This window comes from Zootoca vivipara, chromosome 2, assembly GCF_963506605.1.
Source record: "Zootoca vivipara chromosome 2, rZooViv1.1, whole genome shotgun sequence".
Classification (NCBI taxonomy): domain Eukaryota; kingdom Metazoa; phylum Chordata; class Lepidosauria; order Squamata; family Lacertidae; genus Zootoca; species Zootoca vivipara.
Window position 1 is genome coordinate 404,405 of NC_083277.1, and position 16,632 is coordinate 421,036.

Genomic DNA, 16,632 nt, shown 5'->3' on the forward strand with positions numbered 1-16,632 from the left:
TTCAGTGTCCCCTCACCTGCCCTGTCCCAACCCTGACTCCCCTACTGTAAGTTTCAAAAATAAGACTCCCCCACCGATGTGTGTTTCTGAAAATGTCCCCACCCCAACTGTTTTGGCTGACTCAGGGTCCTACCTCCCCCCCCCATGGCTAGCCTGGAGAAGAGAAGGTTAAGGGGTGATATGATAGCCATGTTCAAATATATGAAAGGATGTCATATGGAGGAGGGAGAAAGATTGTTTTCTGCTGCTCCAGAGAAGCGGACACGGAGCAATGGATTCAAGCTTGAAGAAAGAAGATTCCACCTAAACATTAGGAAGAACTTCCTGACAGTAAGAGCTGTTCGGCAGTGGAATTTGCTGCCAAGGAGTGTGGTGGAGTCACCTTCTTTGGAGGTCTTTAAGCAGAGGCCTGACAGGCATATGTCAGGAATGCTTTGATGGTGTTTCCTGCTTGGCAGGGGGTTGGACTGGATGGCCCTTGTGGTCTCTTCCAACTCTATGATTCTATGATTCTATGACAGGACGGGGGGAGGGGGCACATGAACAAGGTCTCACTTGCACCTGACAGGAGCTGGACCGATGCCCTCAAGGGAGCCCGACCGGTCCTGTGCCTTCGCTCCAATATTATGCTACCCCAGCAACACACCAGACCCCCTCCTGAAGAAAGATTGGTTTTCCCTCCTCAAACCCCGATAAGCGATCCCATGGGTTTGCAGTTGTAAATGAAGCTCGTCTTTGAAGAAAGCTCCATTCTAGCCAACCAGGAGAATGCATTGGTTCTGCAGAGCCAGCTCAAGGATTTTGACAGGAGAAGGGAGTGGCTGCAGATCGAAACCTCGTTACCTAGTAAACCAATTAGAATGGGAAACATTGTATCCTAGAAGAGAAGCAGTTTGTATTCAGAAAACCTATCATGCTTGGAAATTCATTCCTTCTAGCAATCTCCCTCATTCCAACGCCATTTTCCAACATATAACTGAGTTATACCATAATATAAATATCAGTGGAAAGATAATTTAATGAAGAATAGAATGCAATAACGTTTATGAAGGATTATTTATTACAACAGTCGTCATAAAGAAGAAACGTGAAACAAACAGGAAAAAAATGGATATACAGGCAGAATTGCCACATTGGCACTTTGTGATAAGTAAGTGGGTTTTGCTTTGAAGTTTGGGGACTCGGTCTCTAAAAGGTTCGCCATCACTGCCCTCGGATCATGTCCAGTTGCAAAGGTGGAGGGAGGCTTTCCACCCTCAGGGCCCAGAGGGGGCTCCTGCCTTGGGGCAGATGGCGGAGTTGGAGGACGTTGACCCTTAGCACTCTCGCTTTGGGACCTGCCTGGACCTCCTTCCACAGTAGACTCATCCTTACATTGCTTTGAGATGCTCTGGTACGGCCCCTTCTTCCCTGTGCCCCCTTCCCTCCTCATGCAAGACGTGCAGCTAGGAACAGAGGCTTTCCTGCTTATGCCACTAAATACAGTGGTACCTCTATTTATGAATTTAATGCGTTGCAAACGCACATTCATAAGTCGAAAAAATTGTAAGTCGAATCCCATAGGAATGCATTGGGAGAAAAAATTCGTAAGTTGAAGCAACCCTACCTAAAAAATTCGTAAGTAGAAAAAACCCTATCTAAATGCATCCAAGATGGCGGACAGAGCTCCATTCGTAAGTAGAGTTACTCGTAAGTAGAGGTACCACCGTACCCCTTTTATTTCTCCTGCCACCAAATACACAATATATCTACAAATCAAAAGAATAGATGATGGTTTCAAGATTACCTTCGGCATATAAGGAGGTGCTTTCAGTCTTTGTGTGTCTTCATGGTTGCATCATTGCAATGATAACAGTTGGAGTGATGCTGCTATTCCTATAATATTTATCTAACTCTGCTTCCAGAGCAACACCTCCAATCTCAGCTCCACTTTGTGCAACTCTCCATTCCCAGATACAAACATTTCCAACTCCCTCCCCCAAACACCAAAACCAGCTCACCCTCAGTCCATCCTCATTCAGAAGCAAAACCTCCAGACTCACACACTCCCCCTCCCTATCTAACAATACATTAAATATTATATTATGCTTACTATCCTCTATAATAATATCCAAGTGTCTCTGCGTCCAGTCCCTGTGTCCGTGGGATTGCGCTACTGCGCATGTGCCCCACGAACAGCCGTTGGGACTTGGAGGCCCTTCTTTGAGTTTATTCATGGCTTGTAGCGTTTCCACTCTTACAACTCTTACCCCTCAGAGTCTTTGGGTGGTTTGTAAGACTTCCACTACAACTGAACTTCTATCCCCTTCCCTAGGACTTACATGGTTTCTCCCCAGTATGAATTTGTTGATGTTTTGTAAGAAGTCCACTCTGACTGAAGCTCTTTCCACACTCCATACATTTAAATGGTTTCCCTCCTGTGTGTGTTCGATGATGTGAATTCAGTTGCCCACCCGTACAGAAGCTCTTTCCACACTCCATACATTAAAATGGTTTCTCACCAGTGTGAGTCTGTTGATGAATTCTAAGGTTTCCACTCTGACTGAAGCTCTTTCCACACTCCATGCATTGAAATGGTTTCTCCCCTGTGTGAGTCCGTTGATGAATTCTTAGTGTTCCACTATAAGTGAAGCTCCTTCCACACTCCATACATGTAAATGGCATCTCTCCTGTGTGTGTTCGATGATGTGAATTCAGTTGCCCACCACTACAGAAGCACTTTCCGCATTCCATGCATTTAAATGGTTTCTCCCCCGTGTGAGTCCGTTGATGAATTCTTAGTGTTCCACTCCGACTGAAGCTCGTTCCACACTCCATACATTTAAATGGTTTCTCCCCAGTGTGTTCCCGTTGATGTCTTCTAAGGTTTCTAATAATAGTGAAGCTCTTTCCACATTCCATGCATTTAAATGGTTTCTCCCCCGTGTGAGTTGGTTGATGTTCTCTAAGTTTTCCACTCTCACTGAAGCTCTTTCCACACTCCATACATTTAAATGGTTTCTCCCCTGTGTGAGTCCGTTGATGAATTCTTAGTGTTCCACTCTGAATGAAGCTCTTTCCACACTCCATACATTTAAATGGTTTATCCCCTGTATGAGTCCGTTGATGGTTTCTAAGGTTTCCACACTGACTGAAGCTCTTTCCACACTCCATGCATTTAAATGGTTTCTTCCCAGTGTGTTCCCATTGATGTCTTCTAAGGTTTCCAATAATAGTGAAGCTCCTTCCACACTCCATGCATTCAAAAGGTTTCTCCCCCGTGTGACTCCGTTGATGTCTTCTTAGTTCTCCACTCCGACTGAAGCTCTTTCCACACTCCATGCATTTAAATGGTTTCTCCCCCGTGTGAGTTCGTTGATGAATTTTAAGGTCTCCACTCTGACTGAAGCTCTTTCCACATTCCATGCATTTAAATGGTTTCTCCCCAGTGTGTTCCCATTGATGTCTTCTAAGGTTTCCAAAAATAGTGAAGCTCCTTCCACACTCCATGCATTCAAAAGGTTTATCCCCCGTGTGACTCCGTTGATGTCTTCTTAGTTCTCCACTCTGACTGAAGCTCTTTCCACACACAATACATTTAAATGGTTTCTCCCCCGTGTGAGTCCGTTGATGGTTTCTAAGGTTTCCACTCTGACTGAATCTATTTCCGCACTCCATGCATTGAAATGGTTTTTTAATGGCTTCTTCGTTATTTGCATTGAAATGCCCCCCCAGATTTCTGGCGGCCTTCTCCATTGTCTTCTTTGGAGGGCAAAACGGGGAGGAAATCCTATTTGTTTTCTAGGAAGAAAACAAAGGAATATTACACACATCAATCAACACCTGCTCTTTTTTTAACATCTCATACATTCTCTGCTCACCTCCATATGTTCCAAATTTTTAAGAAAGGCAAATGAAATAATGTTAAATAATTGTAATGCATCACCAGCCTTTCATAACCCTTAATCAGCGTTAATGAAGTAGCATTTTCTTAGAATACGCTTGAACTGTAGAGTTTACTTTTTATAAAAAAGTGTTTTCTCATAGGAAAGGGAGCTGTTCTATGTCCATGAAGCTGCCCACTATTCATCAGGGTCCTAAGTTAAATGAATACAATTTTGTGCACTGGAAGCAACATTTGATAGTGCTTCTGGAAGCAAGAGAAGTCTTGGAAGCTACAGTGGTACCTCAGGTTACGAACTTAATTCGTTCTGGAGGTCCATTCTTAACCTGAAATCATTCTCAATCTGAGGTACCACTTTAGCTAATGGGGGCTCCCACTGCCGCCATTGTTCTCAAGAACCATCTACATGGGAGGAGATGCCAACTGCAGAAGCCTCTCTCTGGAGGAAGGCCACACAGAAGGAATGTTGTACTGCATCAGAAGAAGACCTGGACTCTTACTGACCTACCTCCCGGTAAGAAGGCCATACAAAGGAAGTGGGTGTTTCAGATTAAGAAAGGGGCAGAAGAGGAAGTGCAGCGCAAGGCTTTCCTCAACGCTATGGCAAAGATTATGATGAAGTCTTTGCGCCAACTGTGAGGTACAGCAGCGTAAGAATGCTTTTGAGCATTGCAGCCGCCAAGCAAATGGAAATGAGGCACATTGACATTGCAAGTGCCTTTCTTCAGGGTCAAATTTCAGAGGCAACCTAAAGGTTTTATGAAACCACATGAGGCACATTTAGTGAGCAAACTGCAAAAGGGACTTTATGGACTCAATGCTTGAGCCTGGAATCAGAAACTGAATAAAATGCTGATGCAGCTTGGGTACAAGCAAGGCCATGCCGACAAGGGCCTGTTCAGCAAGTCAAGTAAGGGAGCATTTATTTTTCATAAGTTTTAGCTTTTGTTGATGACTTGATTCTTGCCACAGCAAATGACAGACACTATATGCACAGGTTGTGAAACACCTAAGCCAAGAGGTTGAGGTCAAGGAACTGGGAAAGATCCAGAACTACCTCGGAATCCAAGTTGAAAGAGAAGAAGATGGGTCATTTCTTCTAAATCAACGGCAAAGGATTCATGCCCTGATCCAGAATTTACAAATGCAAGATGCACTTCCAGTTGCAACGCCCATGGCTACTGACTTCTTAAAGAATCAGCAGGATTTGAAACCATTACCTGACAACATAGAATCCAGGTCAGCAATTGGTAGACTTTTGTATCTTGGTACCACTTGCAAACCTGATTTAGCTAATGCTGTGGGAATTCTTAGTAGGAAGTTTTCCTTGAATAGGACTGATGGGCGTGAAAAGGGGGGGTACGGTGTTTGAAGGGCACAATGAATTGTAAATGGAAGTTGTCAGCTGTTGGTAATCCTGAAAAGTTTGGGGATATTGATGCAGATTGGGCCGGATGTACCACTGACTACAAATCAACAAGTGGATATGTATTTTTGTTTGGGGAGGGATTCAAAAAATAAATAAAGAACAATAACAATCGCAATGATGAATACACAGGCTGTTTGGGGGGGGGGAATCCCACCCATTTCCATAACAATCTTCCCAATCCCTTAAATCCCAGATTTAAGAGATCTGAAATAGTGGCAGTAATAGAAACCGGGTGGAATGGAGAGAAGGAGTTGGGCACAGGTATCTCTGGGTAGGAACCCTTTAGATGCTTCTCCCCAGAAACACAGGCATGAGGGTGAGACTGTAGTTGCCAAGACAGAAGCCTCAAAGGGCGGAAAGAATAAAGTGGGCTTCCTCCCTGTCCTCTTTCCCCCAATGGTTAGACTCCCTATAACAGCCCCCAGCGCCCCATGCAGGAGCTGACCTGGGACTTCTGGCAGGGCAAGGACTGAGCTTCAGGGGAGGAGAGGGTGGGTGGATCAGGCCTCCTGTTCAGGGATCTCTCCCTGGTCTACTCAAAGGAGATTCCTGGGCAGGAGGGAGAAGTCAAGGCAGGCAGCCCCCAAGTCTCTCTCTCTCTTCCTTTCCCCCCTCCTGCCAATGCTGACTTTGATCCCTCCCCAAGGGATGCTTCCCTCCCTCCCTCAGCCCCCCAACTTCCTCTGCCCTCCGCCCCCCCAATCTCCCCTCTGCCCAGAGGTTTCCCTGGCTGGCTCCCCCTTCGTCCTGCCCACCAATTCTCTCCCAATCTAGCCCACCTCTCCATCCAGAGGGGCCTCGCCAGATGAGCAGGGAGGGGGGAGAGGAGGGAGACAGGGTGGGGTTAATGGGGGCCTCTCTCGTGGCCCCCATTAACACTTCCATGGACTCCCTCTCTCTAGACCAGGCATGTCCAAAGTCAGATTTGGGGGCCTGATCTCACTGCGATCTAAAAAAGGTCAATAATTATGGGGTAAAATTGTAAAAAATGGACCTTGAGCTTGTTTGGAGGTTCTACTCGACTTGGAATGTCATAATAATGCTTTTGGATGGCATGCATATTCATGGTATGACAAGGTCAAAGTTCATAGAGGTTTTAAAAATCACCTTATTAGAAAAACCCTCTTTAATGTGTGGAACAGGTATAAAGACCTGTTACCTCCGAGGATGTGGACAGGCTGCTTAGACCAGTGGTTCCCAACAGGTGGTCCGGGGACCCCCAGGGGTCCGCGAGCTATGCCAGAGGGGTCCGCAAGATGCTATTAGAATAAAAAAATATATTAAATATATTTCGTATAACAGATTTTTTATTTTGGCCACTTCCTGCATGAGCAGAGTCTAGCGCAAAACTAGAATTAGATAGAGGCAGTAGTTCTGCTGTATGCCGTTAGGTGGCGCTTTACAAACACTACTGTTTTGCAAAGAGGCAGCGTGCCCATTCTACTAACGCTCACCTCCCCAAGATGCTTTGCGCGCGTCAGCTTCATTTGTGCGCTACTGCGCAGGTACCCTGTCTTCTCCATTCCCCTCCCTCCTCCCTGGCGCATGTTGCCTATTTGCAAAACAGTAGTGTTTGTAAACAAAGCGTTGTTTTTCATGGAAGCTACAGTTCGCGTAGTTAAAAATGGACCGTTGCTTTAAAAGTGGTTCGTTAAAACGACAAAGGCCTACAGATGAAGAGGAAGAACTGTAAAAAACATATAAATATAAAATATAAAAAGACTCTTAATTTGGCTCTCACTTTTTAATTTTAGGATTAGGAATTAATGGGGGTCCTTGTCACAATAGCGGCTCGATGAGGGGTCCTCGGGAAAATTTTGTTGGGAACCCCTGGCTTAGACGAATGAAACCAACCACCTGTCTCCTTGATCCTTGCCCATCCTGGCTTATAAAAGCTAGCCAGGAAGGGCTGGGCGATGGGCTTCGCGGGTTGGTAAATGCTTCTCTCCATGAGGGAGCCTTCCCAGACCCGCTGAAAGAGGCGGTTATTAAACCGCTTCTTAAAAAACCATCTTTAGATCCGGCCAATATGGCCAACTATCGCCCAGTCTCAAATCTTCCATTCTTGGGCAAGGTGATTGAGCGAGTGGTTGCGGAACAACTCCAGGCACGCCTGGAAGAAGCGGACCATTTGGATCCCTTCCAGTCAGGATTCAGGCCTCATCATGGGACTGAAACTGCCTTGGTCGCACTGGTTGATGATCTCCGGCGGGCTAGGGACAAAGGTAAGAGCTGTTTCCTTGTTCTGCTGGATCTCTCAGCGGCTTTTGACACCATCGACCATAACATCCTTCTGGACCGTCTAGAGGGCTTGGGAGCTGGGGGCACTGTCATGCAGAGGTTCCGCTCCTTCCTCCTGGGCCGTGTTCAGAAATGGTGGTGGGGGATGAGTGTTCAGACCCCTGGGCTCTCACTTGTGGGGTGCCTCAGGGTTCTGTCCTCTCCCCCATGCTTTTTAACATCTATATGCAGCCGCTGGGAGAGATCATCAGGGGGTTTGGGCTGGGTGTCCATCAGTATGCTGATGATACCCAGCTCTACCTCTCTTTTAAATCAGAACCAGTGAAGGCGGTGAAGGTCCTGTGTGAGTGCTTGGAGGCGGTTGGAGGATGGATGGCGGCTAACAGATTGAGATTGAATCCTGACAAGACAGAAGTACTGTTTGTGGGGGACAGGAGGCGGGCGGGTGTGGAGGACTCTCTGGTCCTGAATGGGGTAACTGTGCCCCTGAAAGACCAGGTGCGCAGCCTGAGAGTCATTTTAGACTCACAGCTGTCCATGGAGGAACAGGTCAACTCCGTGTCCAGGGCAGCTGTTTATCAGCTCCATCTGGTACGCAGGCTGAGTCCCTACCTGCCCACTGACTGTCTCTCCAGAGTGGTGCATGCTCTAGTTATCTCTCGCTTGGACTACTGCAATGCGCTCTACGTGGGGCTACCTTTGAAGGTGACCCGGAAACTACAACTAATCCAGAATGCGGCAGCTAGACTGGTGACTGGGAGCGGCCGCCAAGATCACATAACACCGGTCCTAAAAGACCTACATTGGCTCCCAGTACGTTTCCGAGCACAATTCAAAGTGTTGGTGTTGACCTTTAAAGCCCTAAACGGCCTCGGTCCGGTATACCTGAAGGAGCGTCTCCACCCCCATCGTTCTGCCCGGACACTGAGGTCCAGCTCCGAGGGCCTTCTGGCGGTTCCCTCATTACGAGAAGCCAAGTTACAGGGAACCAGGCAGAGGGCCTTCTCGGTAGTGGCACCCACCCTGTGGAATGCCCTCCCACTAGAGGTCAAAGAGAACAATTACCAGACCTTTAGAAGGCATCTCAAGGCAGCCCTGTTTAGGGAAGCTTTTAATGTTTGATGGATTTCTGTATTTTAGAATTTCTGTTTTTTTGGAAGCCGCCCAGAGTGGCTGGGGGAACCCGGCCAGATGGGCGGGGTATAAATAATAAATTATTATTATTATTATTTGAACCAAAAACACCCAGATGGATTTCACCGGCAGAAGCTAAAACTCAAAAACGATTGAATATGTCAGTAAACTGGTTGAGATATAGGGATATCTTAGTGCAAGACGGTGATCCGATAAAGTTAAAACCATAAAAGGAGTTGAAGAGTAAAGTAAACGATTGGTTTCAATACCACCAGATTAATGAAATGTTTAAAATGGATAAAAAAGTTGGTTTTCAAATGCAAAAGTCCAAGATAGAAAAAGAATTGTTAGATTCCAAAAGTAAAAATTTATCTAAAATGTATAATGTATTGTTGGAATGGCATACGAAGGATGAGCAAACAAAAAGCGTAATGATAAAATGGGCAAATGATGTGGGGCACAACATCATGGTGGAAGATTGGGAAAGGTTATGGAAGCACAACATGAAATTTACCGCAAGTACAGTTTTAAAAGAAAATTTAATGAAAATGATGTACAGATGGTATCTGACTCCGGTAAAATTAGCTAAGATCTATCATAAAAAAAGATAATAGGTGCTGGAAATGTAAAAAGCAAGAAGGTACTTTCTTCCACATGTGGTGGACGTGCCTCCAAGTGAGAGACTTCTGGGAAAAGATTTATAATGAATTGAAAAAAGTGCTGAAAAGCACCTTTGTTAAGAAACCAGAGGCCTTTCTACTTGGGATAACAGGGGATGATATCCCCAAGAAAGATGTTGTTTTCTTTTTGTATGCCACAACAGCTGCAAGATTACTATTGGCAAAGAATCGGAAGAATGAAGAATTACCAACCGTGGATGAATGGCAGAAGAAATTGATAGAATTTATGGAACTGTCTGAGTTGACGGGGAGCGAAGAAGCAGCGGAAGAAGACTGGAAGAAATTTAGAATTTATTTGAAAAATAAGCATGTAATGGTTGATTTAATGGTAGTGAGGGAGATACTAGGATGTTGTAGATTATATAAGGGTTTGAAAATAAGTATTGTTAGAAGATAGGGATATTAGAATCAAGATGAAAGATATAGATTAGGTGTTTAAAAGATATAGAGATAATAGATATAATAAATATGGTAATATGGTAATTTTGATGAAAATTTAGAATTTATATAAGATTTAGAATTTACTAATTATGAAATGTAAAGAAGCGCAGCAGAAGGAGGGTGAGAAAGTCAATAGATTACAAATAAGATTTAAGTTATGATTTTTATACTTTCTTTTTTTCTGTGTTTTGTTTTCTTCTTTTGTTTTTTGTATTTTTTTGTGTTTAATATTTTGTATGTCTGAAAACCTTTAATAAATATTTTTTTAAAAAAAATAAATTTGTAAAAAATGGTCAACAACTTTGGTCTGCCCTCATGCATCTTCACTTCGTTAAATCTGGCCCTCTTTGACAAAAGTTTGGGGCCCCCTGCTCTAGACAAGAGGGACCCACCAAGCCTTGCCCCAGAGATGCTTGCCAGGGAGAACCCAGAACACGCAGAGGGGCGCGGAATGGGGGTCTCGCTTCAAGTCCCAGCCCTGCTTGGGGGGGGGGTCCTCTTGCACCTCTTGACAGCTGAGCACCTCCTTGCGCTGCAATGCAAACCCTGCTGGTGCTCCCTCTGCAGAAAGGCCCCCCCTGAACCCCCATAAGTAAAAGGCAGGAAGGCTGATTTCTTTGGGGGGGCTTGCAGTGAGAACCCTGAGAATGGAGGGTCCCTGATCTGCAGCCGGATTCCATGGATCAGGGCCTGTGCAGATAGCGCCCAGGGAGGGAGTTGTTCTTGGGGGGGGGGGTCTCCGCCCCCTTTCCTCCCTCCCTTCCCCCCCAGCTCTACCTCTTTGTCCTCCCTGCTCCCCCCTCCCTTGCTCGCTCTTCTATTCTCTTTTCCTTTCCCTCTGGGGGAGGGGCTCCTTTATCCCAGCAGGGCCCCTCCCCCGCTCGACTGACCCACAGAAAGAAGGGGGAGGGGAGGGGAGGGGGGAAAACTCCCCTACTTTCCTTCCTCCCCCCCCCTCGCCCCAAATCCTGCCCTCCTTTCCCAGCTGCCCTGTTTGCAGATTTATCTCTCTCCCGCCCTCCCGCCCCCACAATATATATAGATATAGATATAGATATATTTCGCACCTCTTTTTCCTCCTCCTCTGCCGACCTGCTCCTCTTCCGGGAATGTGGATGGAGGCCCCTCCCCCTCCCCCTTGGCCCCTCCCCCTCCCAACCTCCCTGCCTCTCTAGGAAGCGGAGCTCACTGACCCTGGGGGGGGGAGGAATGAGTGACGCCCCCCTCCCTCCCAGAAGACACAAATTCTCCTCCTTCCAAACAAGCTCTGAATATCCTGTTTCTTTCCTGATCATCTCCCAGCTTCGATCCCCGGAGGCTGCAGGGAAAGAGATCCCCCCCCCACCTCCCAAAAAGTCCTATCATCTCTTTTGATCCCTTCCCAGGAGGGGGGGGAGGGGGATCCGGTCATTTCCCCGCCCATTTCCCCACGTGGGGGAGGCAGGGCTGTGACGTAGCGTGTCCCCGTTACAACAGCCCTGCAGAGTAGACCGGAGTTGGGGTGCGCCTTTTGGCCTTGGAAAAGTGACTTAGGATGATCCTAAATGGTGTTCTCCCTTGTCATTATATATGTGTATACATTTTCCCCCTTCTCCCCACTGCCCCTTTGAAGAGCCATAGCATCACAGAATCTGAGGTCCTGAAGGGTCATCTAGACCAACCCCCTGCAAGGGGGGTCAGCTCAAGCTCAAGCATCCAGGACAGATGGCCCCCCCAACCTCTGCTCAGAAACCTCTCATGGGAGTCTGTTCCCCTGCCAAGCAGCTCTTGCTGTCCGAGAGGCTTTCCAAATGCTTAGTCAGAATCTCCTTTCTGGCAACTTGAAGCCATTGGTTGGAGTCAGACCCTACAGCCTAGAATAGAGGTATCTTTTTTTGTGGCTGCCTCACCCTGTGGACTCGTGTTAAGTTAGTGGTCCACCAAGACCCCTGGATCCTTTTCACATGTCCTGCTAGTCTTGCCTAAGTGCAGGGCCTGACATTTGTCCCTGTTGAAATTCATTCTGTGACTCATTTTGTTATTCAAGGAGGTGCCCCAGCGGAGCTGCTATTCCTGTTACAGGAAATCTCAGGGCAGCATTCATAGTGCAAGTTGCACTTTGGCCTAGTCTCTTAAATGGCCCCTCAGACTCCCCTATAGGCCCCACTTTGGCCTAGTCTCTTAAATGGCCCCTCAGACTCCCCTATAGGCCCCACTTTGGCTTAGTCTCTTAAATGGCCCCTCAGAGTCCCCCTCAACAGTCCCCTGTAGGCCCCAATGTGGCTTAGTCTGTGAAATGGGCCCTCAGAGTCCCCCTTCAGACTTCCCTATAGGCCCCACATTGGCGTAGTCTCGACTTAAATGGCCCCTCAAAGTCCCCCCTCAGAGCCCCCTATAGGCCCCACTTTGGCTTAGTCTCTTAAATGGCCCCTCAGAGTCCCCCTTCAAACTCCCCTATAGGCCCCACTTTGGCTGAGTCTCTTAAATGGCCCCTCAGAGTCCCCCTTCAGAATCCCCTATAGGCCCCACTGTGGCTTAGTCTCTTAAATGGCCCCTCAGACTCCCCTATAGGCCCCACTTTGGCTTAGTCTCTTAAAGGGCCCCTCAAAGTCCCCCCCTCAGAGTCCCCTATAGGCCCCACTCTGGCTTAGTCTCTTAAATGGCCCCTCAAAGTCCCCCCTCAGAGTCCCCTATAGGCTCCACTTTGGCTTAGTCTCTTAAATGGCCCCTCAGAGTCCCCTATATGCCCCACTCTGGCTTAGTCTCTTAAATGGCCCCTCAGAGTCCCCCCTCAGACTTCCCTGTAGGCCCCATTGTGGCTTAGTCTGTGAAATGGGCCCTCAGAGTCCCCCTTCAGACTCCCCTGTAGGCCCCACTTTGGCTGAGTCTCTTACATAGCCCCTCAGAGTCCCCTATAGGTCCCACTCTGACTGAGTCTCTTAAATGGCCCCTCAAAGTCCCCCCTCAGAGTCCCCTATAGGCCCCACTTTGGCTTAGTCTCTTAAATGACCCCTCAAAGTCCCCTATAGGCCCCACTTTGGCTTAGTCTCTTAAATAGCCCCTCAAAGTCCCCCCTCAGAGTCCCCTATAGGCCCCACTTTGGCTTAGTCTCTTAAATGGCCCCTCAAAGTCCCCCTTCACAGTTCTCTATAGGCCCCACTTTGGCTGAGTCTCTTAAATGGCCCCTCAGAGTCCCCCTTCATACTCCCCTATAGGCCCCACTTTGGCTGAGTCTCTTAAATGGCCCCTCAGAGTCCCCTATAGGGCCCACTTTGGCTGAGTCTCTTAAATGGCCCCTCAGAGTCCCCTATAGGCCCCACTCTGGCTTAGTTTCTTAAATGGCCCCCCCAAAGTCCCCCTTCAGACTTCCCTATAGGCCCCACTTTGGCTGAGTCCCCTATAGAGTCTCTTAAATGGCCCCTCAGAGTCCCCCCTCAGACTCCCCTATAGGCCCCACTTTGGCTTAGTCTCTTAAATGACCCCTCAAAGTCCCCTATAGGCCCCACTTCGGCTTAGTCTCTTAAATGGCCCCTCAAAGTCCCCCCTCAGAGTCCCCTATAGGCCCCACTTTGGATGAGCCTCTTAAATGGTCCCCCAGAGTCCCCCCTCAGACTCCCCTGAAGGCCCCACTTTGGCTGAGTCTCTTAAATGGCCCCCCAAGTCCCCCCTCAGACTGCCCTATAGGCCCCACTTTGGCTGAGTCTCTTAAATGGCCCCTCAGACTCCCCTATAGGCCCCACTTTGGCTGAGTCTCTTAAATGGCCCCTCAGACTCCCCCCTCAGACTCCCCTATAGGCTAAACCTTGGCTGAGTCTCTTAAATGGCCCCTCAGAGTCCCCTATAGGCCCCACTTTGGCTGAGTCTCTTAAATGGCCCCTCAAAGTCCCCCTTCAGACTCCCCTATAGGCCCCACTTTGGCTGAGTCCCCTATAGAGTCTCTTAAATGGCCCCTCAGAGTCCCCCCTCAGACTCCCCTATAGGCCCCACTTTGGCTTAGTCTCTTAAATGACCCCTCAAAGTCCCCTATAGGCCCCACTTTGGCTTAGTCTCTTAAATGGCCCCTCAAAGTCCCCCCTCAGAGTCCCCTATAGGCCCCACTTTGGATGAGCCTCTTAAATGGTCCCCCAGAGTCCCCCCTCAGACTCCCCTGAAGGCCCCACTTTGGCTGAGTCTCTTAAATGGCCCCCCAAGTCCCCCCTCAGACTGCCCTATAGGCCCCACTTTGGCTGAGTCTCTTAAATGGCCCTTCAGACTCCCCTATAGGCCCCACTTTGGCTGAGTCTCTTAAATGGCCCCTCAGACTCCCCCCTCAGACTCCCCTATAGGCTAAACCTTGGCTGAGTCTCTTAAATGGCCTCTCAGACTCCCCTATAGGCCCCACTTCGGCTGAGTCTCTTAAATGGCCCCTCAAAGTCCCCCCTCAGAGCCCCCTATAGGCCCCACTTCGGCTTAGTCTCTTAAATGGCCCCTCAAAGTCCCCCCTCAGAGTCCCCTATAGGCCCCACTTTGGATGAGCCTCTTAAATGGTCCCCCAGAGTCCCCCCTCAGACTCCCCTGAAGGCCCCACTTTGGCTGAGTCTCTTAAATGGCCCCCCAAGTCCCCCCTCAGACTGCCCTATAGGCCCCACTTTGGCTGAGTCTCTTAAATGGCCCTTCAGACTCCCCTATAGGCCCCACTTTGGCTGAGTCTCTTAAATGGCCCCTCAGACTCCCCCCTCAGACTCCCCTATAGGCTAAACCTTGGCTGAGTCTCTTAAATGGCCCCTCAGACTCCCCTATAGGCCCCACTTTGGCTGAGTCTCTTAAATGGCCCCTCAAAGTCCCCCCTCAGAGCCCCCTATAGGCCCCACTTTGGCTTAGTCTCTTAAATGGCCCCTCAGAGTCCCCCCTCAGACTCCCCTATAGGCCCCACTTTGGCTGAGTCTCTTAAATGGCCCCTCAAAGTCCCCCCTCAGAGCCCCCTATAGGCCCCACTTTGGCTTAGTCTCTTAAATGGCCCCTCAGAGTCCCCCCTCAGAGCCCCCTATAGGCCCCACTTTGGCTTAGTCTCTTAAATGGCCCCTCAGAGTCCCCCTTCAGAATCCCCTATAGGCCCCACTTTGGCGTAGTCTCTTAAATGGCCCCTCAAAGTCCCCCCTCAGAGCCCCCTATAGGCCCCACTTTGGCTTAGTCTCTTAAATGGCCCCTCAGAGTCCCCCTTCAGAATCCCCTATAGGCCCCACTTTGGCTTAGTCTCTTAAATGGCCCCTCAGAGTCCCCCTTCAGTCTCCCCTATAGGCCCCACTTTGGCGTAGTCTCTTAAATGGCCCCTCAGAGTCCCCCCTCAGACTCCCCTATAGGCCCCACTTTGGCTGAGTCTCTTAAATGGCCCCTCAGAGTCCCCTATAGGCCCCACTTTGGCTGAGTCTCTTAAATGGCCCCTCAGACTCCCCCCTATAGGCCCCACTTTGGCTTAGTCTCTTAAATGGCCCCCCAAAGTCCCCCTTCAGACTTCCCTATAGGCCCCACTTTGGCTGAGTCCCCTATAGAGTCTCTTAAATGGCCCCCCAAAGTCCCCCTTCAGACCCCCATATAGGCCCCACTTTGGCTTAGTCTGTGAAATGGGCCCTCAGGGGGGATTTGTGATTGTGAGAGGAAAAGGATAGGAGGATGGTGAGAGGATTATAAGAATGATTGAGGGAGTGTGAGAGGGAAAGGTTTCCTTTTGGAAGATTTAAGGAAGCTGATAGGAGGGAAGGGCATTGATGTCGTGTGTCTCTGCTGAGGTCAGAGCCCCGGGGCCCAGAGGCCTGGGATCTCCCGCCTCGCGGAGCGCCGAGACCTCGGACCCGACTCTGCTGCCACCGCCGCGCTCAATCTGGAGAGGGAGAGGTGTCCCTCCGAAAAATAGGAGCCTCGGACCCCTTGACACCCCCCCCCCCCCGCTGCTGCTGCGCCGCCACACCGGGATCGCCGGAGATCCGGGGCCGGAGGGTCCCAGAGGCAAAATGGGGTGCGGAGGGGTAAGGAGGAGGCCCTGGCCCAGTAGCCCCGTCACCGAACTCCCACCGCTGCCACCGAAGCGAAGAAGAGGACCCTGAGCCCCCGTCCAAACAATGACTATCATCAGTCCAGGTAAGAAAAAAAGAGGAATTTAATTTTTTTTCATCTACAATACTGTCTTAATTATTTTATAGTACAGTACATTGATTGTTGCCTTCATTTTATGTACCAATGGTCTTGGTAGACAATAAAATTCGTGTTAAATTGCTGCTTTAGGGGTTTTTTTTCATTGTCTGGAACGGGTTAATCCACTTTCCATTGCTTTCAATGGGAAAGTTCGCTTCGGTTTATGAACGCTTCAGTTTATGAACAGACTTCCGGAACCAATTGTGTTCATAAACCGAGGTACCACTGTAGACATTCTTCATCATACATTCTTTCTCAAGCTTATGAGAAAAATATAGAGCCTTATGCAAAAGCCACAGAGACTTACAAACGAACAAATCTTAAAATAATAATAATAATAATAATAATAATAATAATAATAATAATAATAATAATAATTTATTATTTATACCCCGCCCATCTGGCCGGGTTCCCCCAGCCACTCTGGGCGGCTTCCAACAAAACAGAAATTCTAAAACACAGAAATCGATCAAACATTAAAATACAGAGATCCATCAAACATTAAAAGCTTCCCTAAACAGGGCTGCCTTGAGATGCCTTCTAAAGGTCTGGTAGTTGTTGTTCTCTTTGACCTCTAGTGGGAGGGCATTCCACAGGGTGGGAGCCACTACCGAAAAGGCCCTGTTGATATCTAATCCCAATGAGCTTTTGGAATGTTTGACTGTTTTCCAGATGTT

At 48.4% G+C, this 16,632-nt stretch overlaps 1 protein-coding gene across 3 annotated transcripts; it reads right to left on the reverse strand.

Annotated features, from left to right (window-relative positions):
• Positions 1–406: 406 nt before the first annotated feature.
• LOC132591660 (zinc finger and SCAN domain-containing protein 2-like) lies at positions 407–10,926 on the reverse strand. 3 transcript variants are annotated; one of them, XM_060271107.1, is made up of 3 exons: positions 10,876–10,907; positions 6,420–6,571; positions 407–3,780 (listed from the first exon to the last, which is right to left on the reverse strand). In XM_060271107.1, the coding sequence occupies exon 3, from the start codon at positions 3,733–3,735 to the stop codon at positions 2,485–2,487; it is 1,251 nt and encodes a 416-aa protein (XP_060127090.1). In that variant the 5' UTR covers positions 3,736–3,780; positions 6,420–6,571; positions 10,876–10,907; the 3' UTR covers positions 407–2,484. The 3 variants fall into 3 exon arrangements, with proteins under 3 accessions (XP_060127090.1, XP_060127091.1, XP_060127089.1); XM_060271108.1 differs by lacking the exon at positions 6,420–6,571 and having other exon boundaries at positions 10,876–10,926; XM_060271106.1 differs by lacking the exon at positions 10,876–10,907 and having other exon boundaries at positions 6,420–7,694.
• Between the last annotated feature and the right edge of the window lie 5,706 nt (positions 10,927–16,632).

What these genes read in the sequence shown, in the direction of transcription:
- LOC132591660 (XM_060271108.1), bottom strand. Translation starts at nt 3,735, where the DNA reads ATGGAGAAGGCCGCCAGAAATCTGGGGGGGCATTTCAATGCAAATAAC.